The following is a 23529-nucleotide window of genomic DNA, read 5'->3' as shown; positions in this document are numbered from 1 at the left end:
TCCATAAATTGTAATCAATAATTCATTCTCTTTGTTCTCCATTGTAGAAAAATACTAAAACTTGAGAGGATTTGTTGGTGAGTAGAAAACACTTCCTCAGTGTAGCTTCATACATTCATAAAAGCAAGCAGGCTTGCAAATGAATAAGTAATCAAAACTTTCTTTCTTAAAAAAAAAAAAAAAAAAGAGATGAAGGTGATGGGATCTTCTTTTAATAACATTATTCCGATCGAAAGACTACGAAACGTATTGTTTGATAGATACCCCCCCACACACACACATAGAATCTAATTTTTTTTTAAATCAAAAAAATAAATGGGAACGTTGATTTGCATCTTTTAAGTATTGTTCTGTTTCATCAATCTCGTAGTTAAATTTTTATCTCTCTTCCTTGGCGTTGATTTAATTTTAGTTTGTTCACAAAAGTGTTTGGAAATAACATCGCATCTTAATTGCCTTCATAAACTTTCAAATTGCCAAAAAGGCATTTATATCCAGATAAGAACTATGTGATTGTTTTGAAATTGCTTATTTAAAGGGGTCTTTTAATATTAAGCTTTAAAGTTTTGAAAATCTGGGAATGCAGTGATATTTGCAATTGCCATTATCATCTATTCAAAATCTTTTATCATTGAATAATAAATTGCTCAAGTTGCAAAAATATGCCTTATAAATTTTTAATGCATATTTATTTGAAAATGCAAATAACAAAATCAAAACATAGGACCTTAGCTTTATTATAATTACTGAAAGGAATAAACGTAAAACTAAACACAGATATTTGCTATTTAGGAGCAGACGATTGTTTCGTAGTGAAAAGGATTTTAACCGGACACGTGTTCTGTCTAAAATTGTTTGCTTACTGCCGTCGAGCTCGCACCTGTTGTGCACTTCTTGTATTTGCTTTTATGTTGATCTTTCTGTATGAAATTTATCACATTCAGGGTTGGTGTTCAAGAGTAGAGGGTTGAGGATCATGTCTAGCAGGGTGGAGATCGGAAAGAAGGCTCGAGATATAGAGCCTTGGGAACTAAGGCAAATGCTGCAGGTAAATGAATCAATTAATTACTATACTTTCTGGACTGAGGAATATTTCATGAGTGTTTTCCAATTGATTAAAAATTTTCAAATTTATTCTTTAAAAATATATCTTTTCTGTTTGAGGTGGAATGACTCGAATTAAAAGTTTTATCTGAAAATTTCCGTTTCGGAAATACGGAAGCTATCGGTGGAGAGTAATTTTAGGCAATAGTCATTTTTCAGATTCTTTACAAATCTTGTTAGTAGTTTTGGTGCTTTCAACAAACTGGATGGCATGCAAGTAGCATAAGTTCAATTTTGTTTACATAATATTCCCTTATAATGATCAATAAATATGTAAAATAATATCCTGCGCTATAAATTCCTTTTAAATATCATTAAATATTTCAACAATGCGCTAGTTTCTCAAGGCCTTTTTATATTAATAAAAAATACACTGAATTATTCCTGATGTTTTTCTGAAATCTTTGTTTCTATGCTCTTTTTATGGTTCGAAACTTTCAATGTACCGAGATGTTTCATATTCTTTTGAAAAAACTAATTAATTCCGGCCAGCGGTCTTATTTGCAGAATATGCATACATTAGTGATTCTAAAACTTTTTAAAATTCTTTTGCAACTTCTTTTTACTTGCATTTGCTCCATGAATGCGAATGGCATCGAGTCAAACTGGAGAGTATTTACGTGGTTGGCTTCTCATTGGTATAAAAGAGATAAATCCAGATTTGTTGTTTGCGTTTATTTTTTTAATTCTCATCTACTGAATGTCAATAAATGGGTGCTATTACTGTTCGCTTCCACTGTCTCCTGTTCCATTATAATGCATTGAAGGAATGCTGTCTCTTCTAGTTCGGATCTTAGTTTAGTTATATTAACGTCCCGTTGTAAAGCAACACTAGGGTTACTTTGGGTCGGACCTCGTCATTTTGAACCGCGGTCAGATGACGAGGAGATAGATAGAGAGAGATATTCTGTCAATTTCATTTATTGAATGAAAAATTGATTTTTTTTTTCATTTGAATATTCTTAATATATACATTGCTTTATTAGGATCCGAGTAGTGATATTTTGGATGATGTCGACGCCAAGCTCCAGAAAGGCCATAATAGAATAATCGTGGAACTTGAATTAAAACATAAAAAACCTCAAAACGATTTTATAAATAAGCCATCGTTACCCAAGTAAGCATTTTTATTATTTTTAGTTTTTTTTTATGGCTCTTAAAACAGAAAATTATTTTTATATTTATTCAACACAATTTTGTCTCCAAGAAAATCAAAACTTTTTATACATCTGAATTTTGAAAAAATTTTCAAAACACATGTAAGAAATAAGTTAATTCTTAAAAAAGCGGAGATGTATTTTAAAATGTAATTAGAAATTGGAGCATTTTTTGCTACATTATTTCGTTATAATGTAATATTATGTATGTTTTAGTGACTTATAATATCAATGGAGCGTTTAGATACTTTCTTTTTGATTTAATATCTTGTAATATGCCGGATTTTTATAGTTCATTAATAGTGAAGAAAAATGCCTCTAAAATGCAAAGAACGAAATAGACAATGTTAATCTAGAAATCTCCCATTAATAAATAAATTTTACATTTATCATATTTTGTTTGCATTTTTATTTCTATTTATATCGCTTTTCCTTGTGAATTTTTATGTCCTTCGTGCTTTTCCTCTCAATATCTTTTTAGTATACAAAGTGTCTCAAAAACGTTTTAGTATTATAGTTCCGTGTCTTCAGCGAACTCCACTCTATCAAGGGTCAGGCGAAAGCAATAACAGTCCTTATCATTGCAAGCCAAACTTCACGCTGTAATTTTCTGACTCGATAGATTTAATGTGGGTATATTTATAATGATGCACCTAATTGATGCAATTTAGTGAATTTTAAGGAATATTTACTATTATTTTTAGTTTAAGGATGCAAGAAATGTAGAGATATTTTCTGGCAAAACTTTAAAGAAATTATTGATAACGACAACTAACAACTATGAATGTCTATAATTGTATTCTATTTCTATCTTTTCATGAAATATTTTATCTCTGATTAATTTCAGCTTAAGGTAAATCTTTAAAATCTGATCAAACTTAAATTTTAAAACTTTAATAGACATTTAATATATAATTAAATGCCTTGCTGTCAGATTCATAATGTAAATAGTATTAAAAGTCAATTTTTCTTAACATTTTCTGCATTAAATTTTTTAGTAAAAACAATACATGATTTCAATTAGCATATTTTTGGCAAAATAAATGAGTTACAGGATGACAACAAAATTATTTAAAAATTCAATACATATTAATTCTACAGCATCAAATCTTTCAATCACAGATAAGGTTTTTTCCTATGTCTCAAAACAGTAATTATATCTCTTATTAATATACTATATGTGAAATACACTATTGTTCTCTTTTGCCTTATTTGACGAGGATTATAATACTGTAAAGGGAATCGGTATCATTTCAAAACCAACTAAGTACCTCAAACATTCAAATCCGTCATACAAACAGAATACTGCAATATTTTTAAAGCTGTTGCATGTTTGGTAAAATCCAATGAATATAATGTAGCTTGATTTTAAAATATATTTTAATATTTACCACATATTTACATTTTCTTTTAGAGGCATTTACAGGTCATAACATGCAGTTAAAGTCGTAAAAATGCGGATATAAAGTATACAAAAGGTTAAAAGAATAAATATAAGTTGTATTACACAAATGTGATTTAAAAACATAAAAAGTTCTAAAATTCCAACGATAAGTGATTCTCTGAGAGGCGAAATTAATTAATTAAAAGTAAGAAACCAAGCAGTGAACTAGTACCGCTATATGAAGGTCTTAATTAGGAAACAAAACGATAAATTAGTAGCGCCATCTGTAGGCAATGTCTCTTCATAGAAATGCCGAGCAAAAAGCATTAAATCGAAAATTAATTCTTCAAGAAATTTCATTAGTGAGACATAAAGCACGATATGGTTTCATGAAAGAAATTAGCCATTTCTATAGAACTGGAATGAGTCGTGAACTCTATTTTAAACAGCTAATATCAAAAATTGATTAAATAAGTTTAAAAATCTGGTTCTGTTGATGACTTTCCAACAAGTGGCAGGTTAAAAGAAGTAATACATTTCTGTATCTCGTTTATTATTTTTTAGCGCATTTCTGCAAAATGAATTCGTATTGCACCAAGGGAAACATGTCAGGCATCTAGGACAGAAACGTTTCAAGGAGACCTGAATTGTATGCCTATACAGAACAAACTTTTCAGACTTTTCAAACATTGTTCCTGAGACAAGAATTTGAAATTGAGATTCTCGGTGGAATAAGTGACGACAATAATCACTTAAATTGGATTTGTTCTTATAAATCATCCTTTCATGGCGTCGGAAGGGGTAAAAATGCAAGTCGAGTGTGAGAATTAGAGAATCCATAGGTAGTTCCATAGATAAAAGTATATAGCGCTAAGAAATTTATTGCGTAACGAAAGATATGTGGCAGAGTTTCACTTTTACACTAGCAATAAAAATTATGTTGCAATTAACTGACAATCAGCCTATAAAATTATTAATAATTTACAAAAAATAGTTGTTTGTTTAAATATATTTTTTTGCTGAATGAATTTTCATAACCAGGGAACGACGCCATATTCAGCCTGTAGTTTTCCATCCACATTTATTCATCTAAAATATTTTTCAGATATTCTGAAGCTCTGAGGGAATTACGAAGAAAAGAATTTGTTTTAAGAAATTCAACTTTAACGTAAGTCATAAGATTATTACTTTAATTTAAATATATTTTTCTCCATTCAGATAACCATGAAAATAATGTTTTATTTTAGATGCCATGCCATTAAATATTTTTGCTAAAGTATCATTAATTCTGATAACTTTTAAGTTTAATAAATACTATTGTTTCAAAATATTTAAAATTACGAGGAAAACCAAAGAATAGTTCTTTGACTACAACCACTTAATATATATAATTTCAAATGAAAGCTCACGATTCCTAGATTTGTTTATAAGTCACCAGCCATCTTGTCTTAGTTGAATATTGAACTCGATGTGATTAACCATGGTTCAAATCTTTTTGATGGTGGCTTGATTCAATGTTTCATTTTAAATGTTGTTTATTACTAATTTATGTTTCTAAAGAATAATAGATCTTTCTTTACATTTCTGAATAATTATTCTCAAATATTCTTCGAATACATAGAAGAATTTTGAAATGCCCTACAAGTTGTGGACAGTTTTTCTATTCTTGTATGTTACGATATGCTCCAGAATAATAAGTTTTATTTTATCTTTAAATTGTATTCTGTATTCCTTTGCAATTTTTTTCCCATTTTTTACTGAATTCGAGGTCATTTCGAAGCTAATTAACTGCGATAATTGAAAATATTTGCGATGTTTTTTATTTAACGTGAGTGTCAATAGAGATTTTAAAAAAATTGTGAATATCGCTCAGTTATCCTAACTTCATAACAGAGTAAAGTAGACTGAGTCAGGTTTCAAAACAGGGACTTTTTTCTTTTACGAAATTCCTGCAAAATCATAATATATATTTTATGGATGCATGCAGTTTCGTTGTGTTTATATTATTTTCTTAATTCTCATTTATAGTACACGATAAAACATATGCTATTTTACAAATACGAAAATGTCTGCAGAAATAGTTTCAAAAACGAATTTTTATTCAATTTAAATTTGATTTATTTCATGTTCAGAAGGACTGACGATTGTTATTCCATTTTAACATGCATTTGATATGCTGGAAATTAGAAAATTTTTATACCTGCGTACTTTCGATAAAAAAGCAATATTCTAATATTTCAAAACTTAATTTATTATTTTATCAATCAATTTAACTAAATTTGACTAGAATTTAAATGTGTGTTAAAATTCGGAGTATGTGGCTTGATAAATTTAATTTTGCGTTGTAAATAATTTCAGAAAAATAATTACCGTATTACACGATAATTTTAATTATAAATTAAAGATTAATTGAAAGAGTAGAAAAATTAAAATTAAAGTTATTCTGAGTTTAAGCATATTAATAAAAGTAGCTTCAATGAATAGTTTCATTAGATTTATTTTGAATTCGGCGATATCTAAAATGGCAAATTTTTAGAGAATCTTAGTGTCGTTTAATTTTTAATAAAAATGTCTATATATGCACTTGCGCATACGAAGAAATAAAATTGCAAGCATGTTGATACCACCTGAAATTTAAACATGGTTTTTTCAAAGTATGCAATTTTAAATAATTTTGATTTCGAATAAAATGTATCAAGAAATTCTTAAGAATCTCTAACTGATTTTATGCTTAAATGTCAAAAATTAAAAATATTAAGCATTTAAAAAAAAGTTTTTATTATTATTATTATTGATTTTCCGTTTCTATTCAGAAATCTTTGGAGAAGTCCTAACGTACGCTCTTTATACAACTTAATTCTTGCTTTTTTTGTATTCCTGTACCTGCACATCGCTATCTTCTATTACTTTAATGTCGAACGGTAAGTACCAGATTTTTTTTTTCTTTCTTAGATTCCGTTTGCATTCAGTTTCTAGAAGTTACTATGCTGTAATCTTCATTTGAAAAAAATGTATATATAAACATACAATTCTTTTATTTTATTCGCCTACCATAGACTTGTTTATTAACCACAATACGTAAGCATACCATTACTTAACCCTTCTTTGCATGATGATAGAAATTTCCATCATAACATCTAGTGAACAAAAAATGTACTGAAAACAGGTGTACTGTAAATTTATTGACTTTTTTCACAACTATTGTGTAATAAGGAACGTAGCTGTCAAAGAAATTAAATGTCACAATCATTATAGGAGGTTTGAATTTGTCATTTCACTGCTTGTTGTGGTTGGAAGAAACTTTCTATTTCTTGAATATTTTTTATAACACATCTGATTTCTTTTTCTTTTCTTTTCTTTTTTCCTAATAAATACGATAATGAGTGGAGGAATTTAGAAGAGAGGGACATTGAAGATTTCCTTTAATCTAGAGCAGGAATTATCCTGATTTATTTCACAAAAAAAACATACAAAGGAGGGTTGAAAATCAGTAAACAATGTGATCTGAATCATGCCGCAGAATATAGAAATGCGCCAGTTGATCATTTATGATATGCACAAATTTAAACTGGATCACTGATCAATTTATAATAAAGGTTTTTACTTTTAAATATCATATAAAGCCTAATGATGATAATCCGCATGTAAAAATTTTAATATTGTTATAAACCTAATTCAATTTTGAAAGGTATTCACTGATTAACAATTTAAAGAAAACTATACAGCATGATATCCATATTTTCCTCCCTTTTGTTCAGGGCAAATTATCATTTGCATTATTTTATTCGTTCATTGACAATATTTTTTCTATTATTAATTGGACGATAAATTCTTATAAATTGAATTTTAATCGTTTTTTTTTCTTCTTTTTTATTACTCTGCTTCCATTTATTTAAAATATTTGGAATAATCCCTTTTTTATTTTTACTGATTTGATGAAAATTTCTATTCGCTCATATTTCTTCACTCTTTATGACATATACTTTATTTTATGTCTTCATATATGTGATGGATTTTTACACTTTTGTGACGCAAATTTTTATGTGAATTTTATTATGATATTTGGATAATCTAAACATTTTAACTGTACAGAGTTGACGAAATAAATTCACTGAACGCAGATTTTATTGTTGATTATTTATATTTAAGCACAATAATATACATAATTAACTTTTTATAAAACATATTACATTAATACAATGTCATATGTTCTATATCATTTTTTTTATTTCTTTCTCGAATTATTTTCTAAAATCACATAACCACATTTTTTTATGTTCTCTTTGGATAAACATTTGAAATTTTTAATTGAAATAGTGTGTTCATGTTTTGCCTTCTTCTCAGTCTAGCTTTTGAGGAATACTATTTATTATAACTGCATTATAACTATTTTCTGTGCTATTCCACTTCAAGAAGATATTTGTGTTCCAGTCAGGTGCAGTTTTTATAATTATAATTAAATTTAATCTTATTTTAAAAATATGTTAGTAAATTGTTTATAGTTAAACATATTTCCACCTTTAAAATTACATATTTTGCTCCTTTTTATTCATTTGATCATGGTTCAAAATTGAGAAATCTGTTCCAAATAATATCTTGTAGTAGCATTATGCGAACAAAACTAAATTGAACTATTTTTTAATTTTTCATTTGTTCTTTTATTTGCTAAAAATTGAGAAATCTGTTCCAAATAATTTCTTATAGTAACATTATTCGAACAAAGCTAAATTGAACTATGTTTTAATTTTTCATTTGTTTTTTTATATAAACCTTTACTCCCATTGAGGCTTTTAGGTCGACCCAACTACCTTAATACAAAAATATATTTTAAAAATAGTTGATACTTAAAAATTATTTACGCAACATGATCGAATATATCCCTTAGTTTTTTAAGTCCATAATCCAATTCAAATAAAGTTTTTTTTTAATTTAAATAATGATTTTATGAATAATTGTTGCATTCTATTCGTTATTTTATTTTATTGTGATTTAAATTTTAGGTTAACAAGAGATTTAGCATTGGTTTCATGGTCATTTGGTCAGTTTCACATTGTTACTGCCGTATGGATTGGCATCAACTTATCGATTGTTTTCTTTTTACATCCTGTCTTTCGATTCTGGGCTTCTTCTAGAGCATTTGCGAAGAAGAAGGGTAAGTATTAAGTATTTTTGGGTATCTTAAATAAATATGCCATTGAAATAATGAATAGTCCAGAAAAATATGGGATAAAGTAGAAATGAAATGATTTGTGTTGTCTCAAGTGAAAGATATGATGATAGTAAGATAATATTCATATGATTCAAGTGATACTATTCATCCTCTTTATAAAAAGTTAATTTGTATTTTCGTTATTATTTTATATTTTTAAGCTTTCTAAAAAGAAATATTTTCCAAAATGTTCAAAAACATTTTGAAATAAACATATTTAATTTTGAAGTCAGTGTTGCTTTGCTAGATCTTTGATCATTTTTCAAAGCATGTTACATTTAAAAGGAAAAAATCAGCATATTTTATGACTTTCAAATTCAAAGTTTAGTGTTAAGTTGCAAATGGAAAAACTGATTGTTATATAGTTCCTTAGAAAATATATAATTTAATTATTTTGTGATTAAGATCTTATATTTAAAATTTCTATAACGAAAGAGAACGTTGTGCACAAAAGACAAAGGCTTCATATGATGATAGAATTTTTCATATGCTTGTGAAACTGGTAGAATCGAGAGCTGAATGTGTTTTCTGCTCGGAACATTTAGACATAATTTTTATGAAATATGAAATTTAAATTTCCAGATACTTTGGTGTCATATTTTTAATATTAAAACGCACTAATTTCTTTGAACTGTGATTTACATTTTATATTTTGCTTTTGGAAGTAATTTTTAACTAATCAAATAAGACTTTAGAGAACCTTAAGATATTTATTTTTAGTTATGAGATTCAGGTCTTTAAAATGATCTCAAATACCATAACTAAAACTTATTCCTTCCAGTTAGTCTCGCTTTGTGTATAAAGAAATGCAAAAGACCATGTTAGCACTACAAAATTCAGACTCAGACTTCAAGTACATCTTTCCAAAAATGATCATTTGAATAAATCATTTTTAGGACTTGATTCAGCAAATATACTTATGCTACTTCATTCATCTTTACAGGATTTGTATGCCAAGATGCGCTGTATTTCTCTCTAAAGCTTTCCCTATTCTATTTGAATTTTTTTTAATTCCCTAAAATTCTAATTGGATTTTTTTTAATCCTTTAAATTCTACTTGGATTTTTTAGTGTATTTTTTTTGTTGTTGTTGTTATGTGTGAACTTTCCATGACAAAAATAAATTTTTCTTTGAAATTATAAAAATAAATAAATAAACTCTGGAAAAACTAACTAAATTACATTCCAATATTTCCTTCATACCGAATCGTCGTTTATGGCCAAGAGTTCAGTTTAAAGATTGATTGTTGTTGTTTTTCTGTAGTTTATTTGGCGCAAGAGTCATATTTGGCTTAAAGATTGAAAAGGTTGCTGGATAGAGATTCGATTGAATGCTGGTCTGTTGTATGGCAAATCCATTGAGCATCCTCCTGCTAGAGTTGGACGGAGGTTTGAAGAGGATATGGTGGTTCACTTTTCACCTGCATTTTTTAATCGCGTTCTAAATTGAAAGTTGAATCCTAAAAGAGCTCCAATATAGTTTCAAAACGGGTCGTTATTTTGAAAAAAGCTGAAAATCTCAGTTATTGGTTATGTACTCATGCAATTTGATAACGCTTTTATTGAAATTATTTAAAAGTTGAATGCAAAAACATAACAGTGCAGATTTTTTTTAATATTTTGTTTTTAATGAATGAATAGAATAAACAGTTTTTTGCTACCCTACCGGTTTTAATTCCTGGTGGAATTAAACCGATAGGGTAGCATAGTAATCTTAGGGAATTTCTCATTTTTAAATCTGTATTTAACCATAAATTTATTCTAGCTTTCAATTAAATGCTACGTTTTATTTTTTACTTCTATTGCTATTGCTTCAAAAAAGAAAAGAGCATCTCATATTCTTAAGAGAATTTAATTGATTTTTGTTTTTTAAATTAATATTTTTATTAATTTTAAATAAGCGTATACAGAATTAAAGAACGTAAATTCTGTATTTAATGCATGATACGTCGTTAAAGGATTCAGTTAAAATAGCAATTCATTTAAAAGATTTAAAAAAGAACGCCTGAATGTGACTTTAAATTTCTCAGTTGTCATGTGAATGGAAATGACCATATCCTCCCTCCTAAAAAATGTGTCATCTAATTCAGAGTATAACCTCTTGAATTATGAATTTCTTTTAAGACCAAAAATGAATAAGCTTTGAGGATGTCGTAATTAGGGTTACGTGCAGTTGTGGTTGACTCCAATTATTGCAACATGTTAGAAAAATAATTTTATTTACTTTTAAAGTTAAGAAATGAAACAAATAATTTTGATTCACTACAAGCTTCACCGAGGCGAGTGCGCGAACATTCCGAAGAAAACGGAGAGAATAGCTTTTTAGAAGCATCGTGCGTGTCAATACCCGGATGATGTGCAGCGCGCCATTACGTCACCCACAGCCTCGACGGAGACTGTAGTTTACAGATTCATATGGAAAGATGATAGGCATTCGCTACAAGATCCTTGGAGGAATAATGTCTGAAATGCGTGCCCCATAACACTAGATTTGAGACTGAATAGCCATTGGATATTTTACGTATCACCAATGTAGCGCATATCTAACTTTCTTAAACTCATTATTTGATATAAAGGAAATAACTCGCAATTTCTTCGCAAAGAAGATATCAAGTTTACACCAGTACTATAATTTACTCATCCTTTATTCAATCCTGAAAGGTGTTTTATAATTCTGCTTTTCAGTACCAAAGGAATGAAATTTAAAAAAGACGATTTTCCAGTTACAACAATTTTATATACAAAATCTGATTTTACATCAAGTCATAACTAGGTAAATTTATTAAGAATACACTTTTTATAATTTATTCTGGTTAATATGAATATAAATCCTCAAACAACGAATTAAAGTTTTTCCATTTTTATTTTTCATTTTTCTGGAAAATTGGTATAAAGTGGCTTACGTTTAAATTAAAGAATTAATTTTAAATTAAATTAAAGAACGTTTCTGAATTAAAGAATTTATGATCGCTCAATATTTAGAGCTCTGTATGTATAACGATGGATACTTTAATCTCTTTATAGATTTTGTGATTCAATATTTTGCACTTTATTCACTTCGTATGAAACAAAAACAATGGATAAACATGAGTAGATATGAAATTAATGGATATTTTAATCTCTTTATAGGCCTTTATGATTTGATGTTTTGCATTTTATTCGTTTTGTATGAAGCGGCTTTGCTGATAATTCCACCAAAAATAATCATAGACTGCAATATACCACCCGCATCATCTTGCGCGTTAGTAATGGAACAGGTCGGTATTGTATTCTTTTTTATAAACCAAGTATACATAAATAAGAGTTAATAGAGTATACAAGTTAAAAGTTAAATAAGAATTTAATGTTGTCTTTATTTCTCTTACATTTACGTTATGTTATAATTAATACTTCTCTCATTCGGTGAAACATCAGAAATCTATTAATTAATAAATTGCAAAACCATTTAGGGATGATATTCTAAATATATAAAAGATCTGGTTTATCTTTATGTTCGTTTTAATCGTCGCTTTGCAATCTTGGATCGTTTTATATTGTATATCGAGATGAAATATGGGTCACAGATGGATTATCCCAAATGGAATTTTTTTAAAGCTATTTTAAAATTCGAATTAATTTTTATTAACTTGATTCTAAATGATAAATTAGAATTAATAGTTGGGAAATTTTAGGAATCGTCATAATTTTGTTTGCAATTGGAGATCTATAATTTTTGTATCATTCTAGAGTTCAGTACCTTTCTAATTATCGTAACTTGAAGTTTGTAACTGAAAATTGATCTGTGCAACTTTTCTAATTTTAGTGTGTTTTCTATTTATTTATTTTACTGAATAAACTTTTTTTTCCAAGTTGACCTACGGGACTTAATTATTAATTAAACACCAGGCTTATGCATTAGCATTTCGCGCAATATTTGAGTTCCACGTGTTGCCATTCAATAAAAATAACAATTGAGAGTAAATGAATTATTATTGCATACGAGTTCTTTTCATATTTTTATGTGGTTTTAAAGAATTCTTTTTTCGCTTCTGTATTATTTAGCTCAGTGGTATCTTGATATGATACTTGATAGTAATTGAATTATGCCTTCGGAGGCCTTATTTATTTTTATTTCGCTGATAGTGTACATAATAGGCAATATAATGTGGTAACTAAACTACAAGTGTTCAATATTCAATTGTAAGGGTCATTAATTATTACATGGAACCAGTTTAAATATCAAGATCAGAAAAAAAAACATTTATGTATATAGTTTGTAGATTATAAATTTCTTTTTCAAGTTAATTATTTAGGGTTATAAGAAAGTAGTTTTTTTTACAAATCTGAAATCCAGTAAAAATCGCTTATCTAGTAAAATGGTTAAAAGTTTAACAGATAATGGATTCAGGTACCATATATCTGCTATAGTTATAAATAAATTTGTTGAAATTAAACAGAGGAATAAAACGTTAGGTTTAGTAGATAGTTGAACTTAAGATTGAAACAACAATAGTGAGATTGAATCAAGTAATAGTACTGAATTATTGCTTTCTAAAGGAGCTCAGAACTGAAATTTATGGAAATTCCAAGCAAAAGTAATTTTACAGAGCGAAGAATTATTTTAGAATATTTAAAAAAACTGCTCCAGCAATAAATGACGATTTAGAGGAAGACATAAAACAGCTAACTGAATGCAAGAAAAGTTATTTAAATTCATAAGATATCACAGCTAGCTGGAATGAAAATGGACCTGTAATATTGCTAAAGTAATATGTTTTTTGTATCAGCACAAATCCAAAGTGAGTATGTGTATGTTACAAAAAGATTTTTAATGCTACTTGCGATGGAAAACAAATGCCGGAATGTATTTCCAGTTTAAAAGAAATTAGAACTTAAAACTAAAGCAATCTACGGGACATATACGTGACCATATGCTCATCACTGAAGTTTTCGATGATTTGCTTCCAGATTATCAGTATTCCAACACAAACAATCTCTAAATTAAAGGCAAGTAAATGCGCTTACCTTTGTTTTGTTGGTTGGAATCTCTTTTTGTTTTCATACTGGTGTTGTTGTCTCCATCTGCAACTGAAAATCTCAAATATCTAATTAGTGGCAGGTTCAGTGACTGTATGACTCATTAACATGGGGAACTTCTCTTTAAGAATATTATTTTAATAGTTACTTGATTATATGTTACATGATTAAGAATATATTTACAAGTTAAAAGAGTATAAAACGCGTTCGTTGGTTGCCGCCAAATCGAGAGGAAGTCAACAAACCCCTGGTGGTGAGAAGGGAAAGTTCTTCACAGTTAAAACTGGTTACAGTTAAGGCCTGGTATCCAACACTCTCCCACCTTTGAGTTTCGTAAAGACTTTAGAAACTCAAACCAATGAGTCTAGGAGAGCATTGGGCTTTAAAAGCCGGCCATAACGGGATCTTCTTGGTTGTCTCACATCTGAAACAGCATGAGAGTCACTAGAGGTAGGTGTACCATCAGGAATCATCATTGTGGATGAAGAATCACTCTTTGGGAGACACGGGATAGCAGATTTTTCACTTTGGCTGACCTCAAGAGGAAAAAGTCTCTGGATTGGACGTAGGAAAGACCCAGATTTGGTCTGGACTTCCACGAGACGAACTTTCTTGTCTTTTCCAAGATATAATTTGATGACTCTTCCCAAAGGCCAATTTATTCGCTTGACGTTACTATCACCGATGAGAACAATGTCTCCTTCTTTAATTTTAGATTCATTACGAATCTTTGAAAATTCTCTAAGATGTCCAAGATATTCGATTCTGAAACGTTTTCTGAGATCTTGACACACTTTTTGCCTGTAGAAGAATCTTTTATTCATTCTCTTAGCATCTATTTGATCTATATCTGGAACTCCTATTTCTTTTACATCTTGTAAAAACATAGCAGGTGTTAATGCTATAAGGTCCTCATTGTCTTCACTTAAGTATGTCAAAGGTCTTGAATTTATAATGCCCTCAGCATCACATAGTACAGTGTACAATTCTTCAAATTGTAAGGAGGCCTTTCCAAGAATTTTTCTAAAGATAGATTTCAACATACCTATAAGCCTTTCCCAAAATCCGCCCCACCATGGGGCTGATGGGGGGTTGAATTTCCATAGGATTTTCTTTACTGAGGCATATTCTTGTATTTTCACCCAATCAACAGATTTCAGCTCATTAGAAGTACCCACTAAGTTGGTTCTGTTTCAATAGTTTTACAAATTTTGGTAACAGATGTTCTCAATACTCCCCGTTTCTTTCTTAACCTGCCACTTTTATCATCCATTTTTAGAATTGAACAGTTCGAAATTTATATTCAGTAAGATTCAATCATATATAAATTCAATAATAATAATAAATCAGTTCAAAATTCTAATATATATTTTTCAGCTCTAAATTGGAATAAACCACACCAATTATGCCGACAGGGATGCCAAATAATATTCCAACACAAACAATCTCTAAATTAAAGGCAAGTAAATGCGCTTACCTTTGTTTTGTTGGTTGGAATCTCTTTTTGTTTTCATACTGGTGTTGTTGTCTCCATCTGCAACTGAAAATCTCAAATATCTAATTAGTGGCAGGTTCAGTGACTGTATGACTCATTAACATGGGGAACTTCTCTTTAAGAATATTATTTTAATAGTTACTTGATTATATGTTACATGATTAAGAATATATTTACAAGTTAAAAGAGTATAAAACGCGTTCGTTGGTTGCCGCCAAATCGAGAGGAAGTCAACAAACCCCTGGTGGTGAGAAGGGAAAGTTCTTCACAGTTAAAACTGGTTACAGTTAAGGCCTGGTATCCAACAATCAGTATTTCCTTAGTGTCTGTGAATATGTACCTCCTGATAAACAAGGTATTAATGACTTTATTAATAGATTATCAATTGATAGATAAAAAAAGATTGAAAATGCACAGACTCAATAAGGAAATGCTTTCATAAGTAAGAAGTTATAGAAAAAGAAGCAATATGAGCAAAATGAATGCAAGCTGTAATATCTATCAAAAAGTGCTTTTCAAAGACTTTGATTTAAAGTTATGTTTTATATGTAGGAAGCAAATTATAGAGCCAAAACTTTTGACAAAGGCCAATTCTCGCCTACAAGCAAAGAATAATTTAACCAAAAGAAAAAATATAAGATTTCATCAGTATTGTTTAGCTGTTGAAAAATGAAAGTAAAAGAAGTTGGCATTTCATTTTTATTGGTCTAAATTCTGTGGTTAGTCAGCACATGATATATGACAAAGCATTGATTTATAAAGGAATGCTAAGTCTTATAAAAATAAAGATTGTATTGGAAATACAATAGATGCTTTTGGCAGAGATAATTTTCAAAACAGAGCATTTGATGAAAGGGATTGTATTCCAGTGAGTTGAAAAATGTTTTATATTTTCTTAATTTAAAACGAATTCTCATTTTCGTTAGCTCAATAAAAGAGAAAGTCTGTGCAATTGAATTAGATAAAAAATTTGCAGAATCATGAACGACGAAAAAAAAATTCTTGGAAATAGAGTGGAAAAGTTATGCAAATTAATCCAAAACAAGTCTTTTTGGAACATATAGTGATAGATTATTCGTAGTCATCACAGTTTTTTAATACAAGCTAATAATATCATCTGCCTTTTTATAATGCATTTATTCATTCAAAAATGTTTTAGAAATCTAAGGAAAACGAACTTTATTTTCCTTATGCTCTCTAAATTTTTAATTCTCGTAATGTTTATTGACGTCCAATTAAAAATGGTTTATATCCCTTGATGTATAGTAAGAAATATTCAACATTTTGGAACTATCTGATGAAGATAAGCCAATAATGACGACGTAAAATATAGAGCAACATAGACTACAGCGTTGATAGCAGATATTGATTGATAAGACAGATCTATTTCTTATTATAACATACTGATGCCTGGATAAAAAGCATTTTGTCAAGTAAAAATATAGTTAAGACAATTATGATTTTCAAATTATTTGATCTTTCATAGTTTTGAAATATCTTTTTTATATTTTATCTGCAAATTTCATTTTCATCGTTTCATTCATTGTCATTGATATTAAATTGGAAAGGAAAAATATTAGCATTTTTTGTATCAATTTTTACTTATATATATTTTATTTCGCTTTATATCTATATTAACATATGTTTTGTATTTCTTCCATTTCAGTCTAGACTTTTTATGAAGAGTTATGCATTTGTTCGAGAAAACATTACCAGAGTTTTAAAGTATAAGCTCCATGAAGGTATTGTGAAATCTCAATTGATTCGTATTTTTCGTGATTCAATCCTGCTAAAGCCATAAAATTATACAATGCCGTTAAAAATTAAGAAAATTTTCGTTTCTGGTGTTTATCGTTAGAATGACAATTTTAATAAAGTTAGATTGCATATACGATATAAGAAAATAGCTATACGACTGTAATTCATGTATAAATTATCGTGTGCAACCATCATTAACATCAAAAGATTTAAAAGAAAATCAGAATAAAGTACAGACTGGCAAAAAATGTGGCCCTCTCCTAATCCACAGGTCTCGCATTATTAATTCAAATTTCAGTTTTTATAACATAAGGTTTGGTTAGATTTAGTTTGAATAAGTTATATTGACGCTTTCTTTTAATGCATTACGAGGTCCTCTTGTGTACACAGCCGGCCACCCCGCCAACCACTGTACGAAGGAGTATTGACAGGAGCATCACGAGGGTTATTTGGGATGCAGAATACTTAAAAGATTTGGTACTTACCTGCTCCAAATGTCACCATAGTATTCGGAGGATGTTCGGTCCTCGATGTCAGATTCAACGTAACCAAGTCCACTTGCATCTGGAATTCTTTGCCACGAATCCAGATCTTAAACCTTTCCCCAAGCCAGCGCAGTCTAATCCAAGATTGATAATCCAGTTTCTAATATGTCAGTTGCTGCCGGAAATATGCTTGAAATGCTCAGGATCTCTAGCAGAATCAATTCATTCAAAGCAATATAAATCTTCTGATATTGTTGATGCTTGCCTTTAAGAGTACCTATCATAAAGAATTGAATCACCAATGTCTATTTTGATTTCACTTTTTAATCAGTCATTTCTACTTTATGTATGTGTAACACTAGCTACACATTTCTACCTGCGTTTTTCGATAAAAATCTGCTTAGAACACCAATAGCTGATATTTAATGTCAAATCTTGATAAAATATTTCACTTACTACAGGTTACAAGGATGACGATGATTCATTCAGTTGCTTTCCCAGTGCGCAAATCTTAATTGCGTTCGAATATTGCACTATTTAGTATTTCAGTAGCAAAAATGTGTCCCACTGAAAATTTTAATACTACAAATAAGATGATTATAGGAATTCCCAAGACTTTTAATCCTATTGTGATATCTCGGCTTTGAGAAGAAAGGATTATAAATATAAGACTCGATTTTTCTGAATATTCACTGTGTGTGTTGGCTAGCTTTATGTAAAACTCGCCGTCGATATTCAAGACATTCTCGAATTAAAGTGTGGAGTGTGGCTCTGATGTTTTCCTAATCATCTAATTACGATTCAAAACAATGAGATCCTTTCTCAGTGTAGTCATTGCACATAATGTTCTTTTGATAGAATCTGCAAAAGCACTTATTTTAAACACCTACAGAAAATAAATTCAACTTAATCAAACTAAACGTTAAAGTTTCTTTAGTGTAAATCCGCTCTTATCATGCGCAGTATGAATATGACAGTTAATTTTTTTTTTTTTTTTACTTATTTAAAATATTGATAGCGATTTATTAAAAAGCCTTCCATTAATAAACAATAAATAAATCTAGAATCAAACAATGGTATTGTGATAATACTTTAAGCATCTTTACTTTATGCAATTACTTCGTTAATTAAAATTGGTATTACTGAAAAATCAACTTTTCGAAATTAAGAGTATTGTAAAAGTGGTTTTTTGGCTATAGCATGCGCCAAAGCTGCCTAGGAAAAAAAAACAAATTTATTAATCAATTTTTATTTAAAAATAGAATTAAAAGTTTGATAAACCTCTTTCTGAGTACTACCGAAAAACATACTAGATCTGATTTTTGAGGGTCAAATAATTTGCCTTATCATGAGTTTTGAATAATTTTTAAATTTGCATGCTGCACCAAATAATATACAGAGAATATGCAACCAACAATCACTATCAGGTTAAAAGTAATTAAATCTTTAGTACTGCGTATGAATCGTAACAAGCAATTATGCCTAATGTTAGAAAAGCTTTCCAGTTTTTTTTAATTTTATCATTTTTTAATGTTTTATATACGTTAAGAAGTTAAAATAATCATGCCTAAAAGTAATTATTAAAGAAATTTCGCAATTTTGGTAGCTTTTAATGATCTCTACTTTTTTCTTTACTTTTTATAAGTACTGTTATTTGTACTGTTTTTTTTTCATATTAAAAAATTAAAAAGCTACGTTTAAGATTTTTTTTCAGATGATGATGAGGAATCAAACTCACCTCCTTGTCCAGAAGTAGGAAAACTGATATATTTTTTATTTGCACCGACATTAATTTACAGGGATAGCTATCCAAGGTAAAAGAAGGAAAAATTCTTGCATTCGTTCTTTCATTTATGATATTTTACGAATTTGCAGCTACGAATTTTGCAAGTCAGTTATGCATATGTTTATATATATATATATCATCAATAAAATTAGACAAATTCTTGAAAAATGCTTTAATATATTTCTGTCGCTTTAAAATATCATCTCTATAATAGAAAAAAATTACATTCGTTAATTTACGTGCAATGTACTGCGACTTACAAGATAATAACCACACACCTCTGTTTTCCAAATTTCATCATGGAATAAAAAAACTGATTTTTATTTTTTGCAAGCATGAGTGATTGTGGGGGATTCTTTTTTTTTCCCTTTTCCTATTTAGTATGAACATGAGACCTACATGCTATGTCTATGTAATGAAAATCATACCATATTCGCTACTAATTGCGAAAAATTCAATTATTTCCTCCAGTTTTAATATTTGGAAAACAGAAATAAAGGACGATATTACTTGCTATGCAATGGTATGTTGTTTACAAACAATATATATGAATTTGTGAGAATTTTTCTGTTGCATAGATGAGATTTTAAAATAGCATGAACACATTCATTCATTTTCCTTTATTCAATATAAGAAATAAAAATACACGAAATCGTAGTAGAAATAGTATTAAAAAATCATTTCCTTAATTTGATAAATGTTTTAAAATTCTAAATATTTTAATTATTCATAAATTCATTCGATACTGAAATAAAATTCATCTGCATATCAAATGAGATGTTAAAACTTTAACTATTGAGTCAAGTTCATCAGTGGTGAATAGTTCTTTTAGGAAGCATCGATGTAAATTGATTTCTTTTTTTTTAAAAACAAACAAACTTAGATTTAAAATAAATTTAAGTAAAAAAATTATTTCAGAAGCGATCTTGTGTGAATGTACTAAAAAAGGAATTTTCTTATTTTAATTATTTTATAATTCATTAACACAAACATCAGTGAATTTTGAGACAAATTTTTTTCTCAAATTCACTATGAGATAGTGATACTATTGCAGAAAAAAAATGCAGTATGATAATTATATTCTGAAATATTTAAATATTGCATAATTTACTAATTTACAAGTATACTTAATTTGAAAACTCTATAGTGCGTTAAAAATTGATTATAAAGTTCCATTTTTATTTCCTCACGTAGAAAAAGTATTGCAATCGTTAAAAAAAATTTTACTCTAGATTTAAATGAATATATGTTAAACTTAAATTCTTGAGTTTGGAAAACACATTTTTGACATTACGTCTGTCTGTGACAAATATAACTCAAAAAAGCTTTGAGCTAAAGGGTTGAAATTTAGTATATAGTGTTTGCACAAAATTTGTGCATTTTTTCGAACGGATTTTTTTTTCAAAATACGTTCGAAGAATTCTAGTTCGACTAATACAATTAAAAAATATCTGGCCATCTGTCAACTTTTCTGTAAAATCCGTTCTGAGGAAGTCTGTCTGTACGGCTGTTAGAGCACAAGCTAACACGATAACTACAAAACGAAGAGAGATGTATAAAACTCAGTACATAAATTTAGCAACTGTATTGTAATTACGTATCTAGTTTAGAGAGAAATTCAACAAGAGGTTGACTACTTATTGGTTTGTATTTTCAGAAACAAATAAACGCGATAAACTTAAAAACGCAGTGACTTAAAAATATCAAATTTAGCATGGGATTTTGTAACTACAAAAAGCAGTTTTAAGCAAATTTTTGTTTGAATCAGTTGAGAAAAACGTGTCAAAAATACTAATTCGATTTTCGGATACTTTTTACACAAGTCAGAGATGGGTCGCCAAAAAAACTCGCCAAGAATGACACGATGCATTCAGTAAAAATGGTAAATTCACGACAAAGTTGAATATATCATAATTAAAATAGGTCAATACCATGCAGGGTGCTCTCTGGGTTAACAGCTTTATTAGGGACTGTGAGTGAAAATTTTTGAAAGACTACTCCCTCTGGTTAAAAATATGGAAAAGTCACGTTAAATAAAAGTTTGTAAAAGTGTTTCACTTTTTCTTTTATTTTCAGAACATCTGGTATTCGCTGGGGTTTCGTTGCCTGGAATCTTTTGCAATCATTTCTTATTGTATTGGGTGACTATATTGTCTACATTTGTTTTTTAGCGAATAGCTTCAACAAGTCGGGCATTGAACCCATACCTATCACTCATTTTGTGGGTTTGTTGGCTATTGCAATCTTCGCAGGTAATATGATCTCGTTCTTAACGTTTTATCGCATATTACACTGTTTGCAGAATGCTTTTGCTGAAATGCTGAGGTTTGGCGACAGGTTGTTTTATGACGTAAGTATCTTTCTAGTTGCGTGCTGATTTCATATGTTTATAAATGTTCAGAATAACTGCTGATGGAGTGACCTTTTCTAAGATTTTTTGTTATGTAGATTTTAAACACGTTTTTTTTTCTTTTTTTTTTTTTTGCTTTATGTGAGTGATAAATGTAATTTTCAAAATTCTTTAAAAAAAATCAATCTCACTTGTTAGATGAGTCTGGTATTTCTCATGCCTTTGTTTGAATTTCAGTATTCAGTTTTATCATGATTAGTTTTGTTAATGTAACGAGATTTTCTGCTTTCACAACCAGGAAGTCCCACGGGGGAGCACCTCGTAATTGAAAGTGAGAAGCGTTTGGCATGGTGGTTGGTTCTCGCCACCCTTGTAGGTATACAAAATGTTGGGGTGGCTAGTTCCCATCGATGATGGGACGTGCTTCTTAGGGAAGGGTTGTACCGTAGCCGGTGATGGCCCTTAGGAAACAACCCCAGTTCCCGGCAGTGTTGCTGTCACGGCAGTCCAATCATTCTTTTCCGTATGCCTTCGAACGGGTCAGAGTAATTAGTCTATGATTCACCACCAAAAAAGTAATATAGCTGAAAACAATTAGTTACTTGCTTCCTTTTTGAGTTTATTCTAATGCAGTAAATGAAACAAACAAACAAAAAAAAAGAACCATCTTACTGGAAGCTTCATAGAATTTTTGAGGATGAACAAAAAAATTCTTACTTACATTAGCTGTCCTAGTTTTAAACATCGATATTGTATAAGATTAAATACCGTTTTCTATAGATACATCCTATAGATACATCCTAATATTAGCGAACAATTTAAAATTTTCATTGCTAGAAATCAAATACAGATATTGATTGTATATTTCTTTCCCATAAAATTCTGAATAACTTGATTGATTTCCTTAAATATTAAACTCCATTTTTTTGTTGTGGTGGTTAGAACTTCTAAAAAACAAGATTACTTTATTAAATTTAAGCGAATTTTTTTATTAAATTTAATTGCAAGGACTATTTTTATACATACAAATTTTATAATTTCATTTATAATTGTTATATGTAGATATCTTTTCTTTTCCAATATTTTTTTGATATATTTACAATAAATGTTTACAATTTTTAAAATTATAATAGATTGGAGTGTTCATTTAATTGACAATTACCCGCCTTCGGCGATTAGATGTTTCGTTCAGTATGTTGGTTGTATTTAACTTCAATTAAATATCTTATAATAATTATATTTATGATTTTCTCAAAAATAATTTGTTAACTTCAAATTGTGAGAGATATTAAAGCTTTCTTTAATACCCCTCCAAGGTTTTTTGTATGTTGTATAAGTGAAATTTTCTAATAAAGTCTCAAGGCTTCCTCGCTGAAAACAGAGCTGTTAGTGTAATGGACCTTCTAATGTACATCGTATTTCACAGTGATATCCTAGTCATTTCGGTTTATTTCTCATGTGAATCCCATCTCTACTATTGATATGGATGAATGTGGGCGCGCTCTAAATGACCTCGAGTTACTAAATTTTGCTCAGATTTTGAGAAGTATGAATGGGCATTTCAGAGTGATTTCTATGAAATTTTAATTTAAATTTAAATTAATTAAAATAATTTAGATTTTTGAGGTAACTTCTGAAAAAATATTTATATTTTTATATGAAAATGAATGAAATTATTTATATGAAAAATATTTTTTTTGCATCGTTTTAATAACCAGACAATTATCTTTTTCATCTTTTCAATGATTCAGAATTTAATTCCTGTAAGATTTTTAGACCTATATAT

The 23529-nt window shown here is 29.0% G+C and overlaps 1 protein-coding gene across 1 annotated transcript; it reads left to right on the top strand.

The window, feature by feature from the left end:
- Window positions 1-943: 943 nt before the first annotated feature.
- Window positions 944-22157, top strand: LOC129981390 (sterol O-acyltransferase 1-like). Its single transcript, XM_056092222.1, has 10 exons — window positions 944-1048; window positions 2091-2221; window positions 4751-4813; window positions 6459-6566; window positions 8646-8797; window positions 11983-12110; window positions 17031-17106; window positions 19322-19421; window positions 21470-21645; window positions 22042-22157. The coding sequence occupies exons 1-10, from the start codon at window positions 977-979 to the stop codon at window positions 22155-22157; spliced, it is 1122 nt and encodes a 373-aa protein (XP_055948197.1). The 5' UTR covers window positions 944-976.
- Window positions 22158-23529: the final 1372 nt, after the last annotated feature.

This window comes from Argiope bruennichi, chromosome 8 (genome assembly GCF_947563725.1).
Source record: "Argiope bruennichi chromosome 8, qqArgBrue1.1, whole genome shotgun sequence".
NCBI lineage: Eukaryota > Metazoa > Arthropoda > Arachnida > Araneae > Araneidae > Argiope > Argiope bruennichi.
This window is presented reverse-complemented; position numbering and strand designations above follow the sequence as displayed.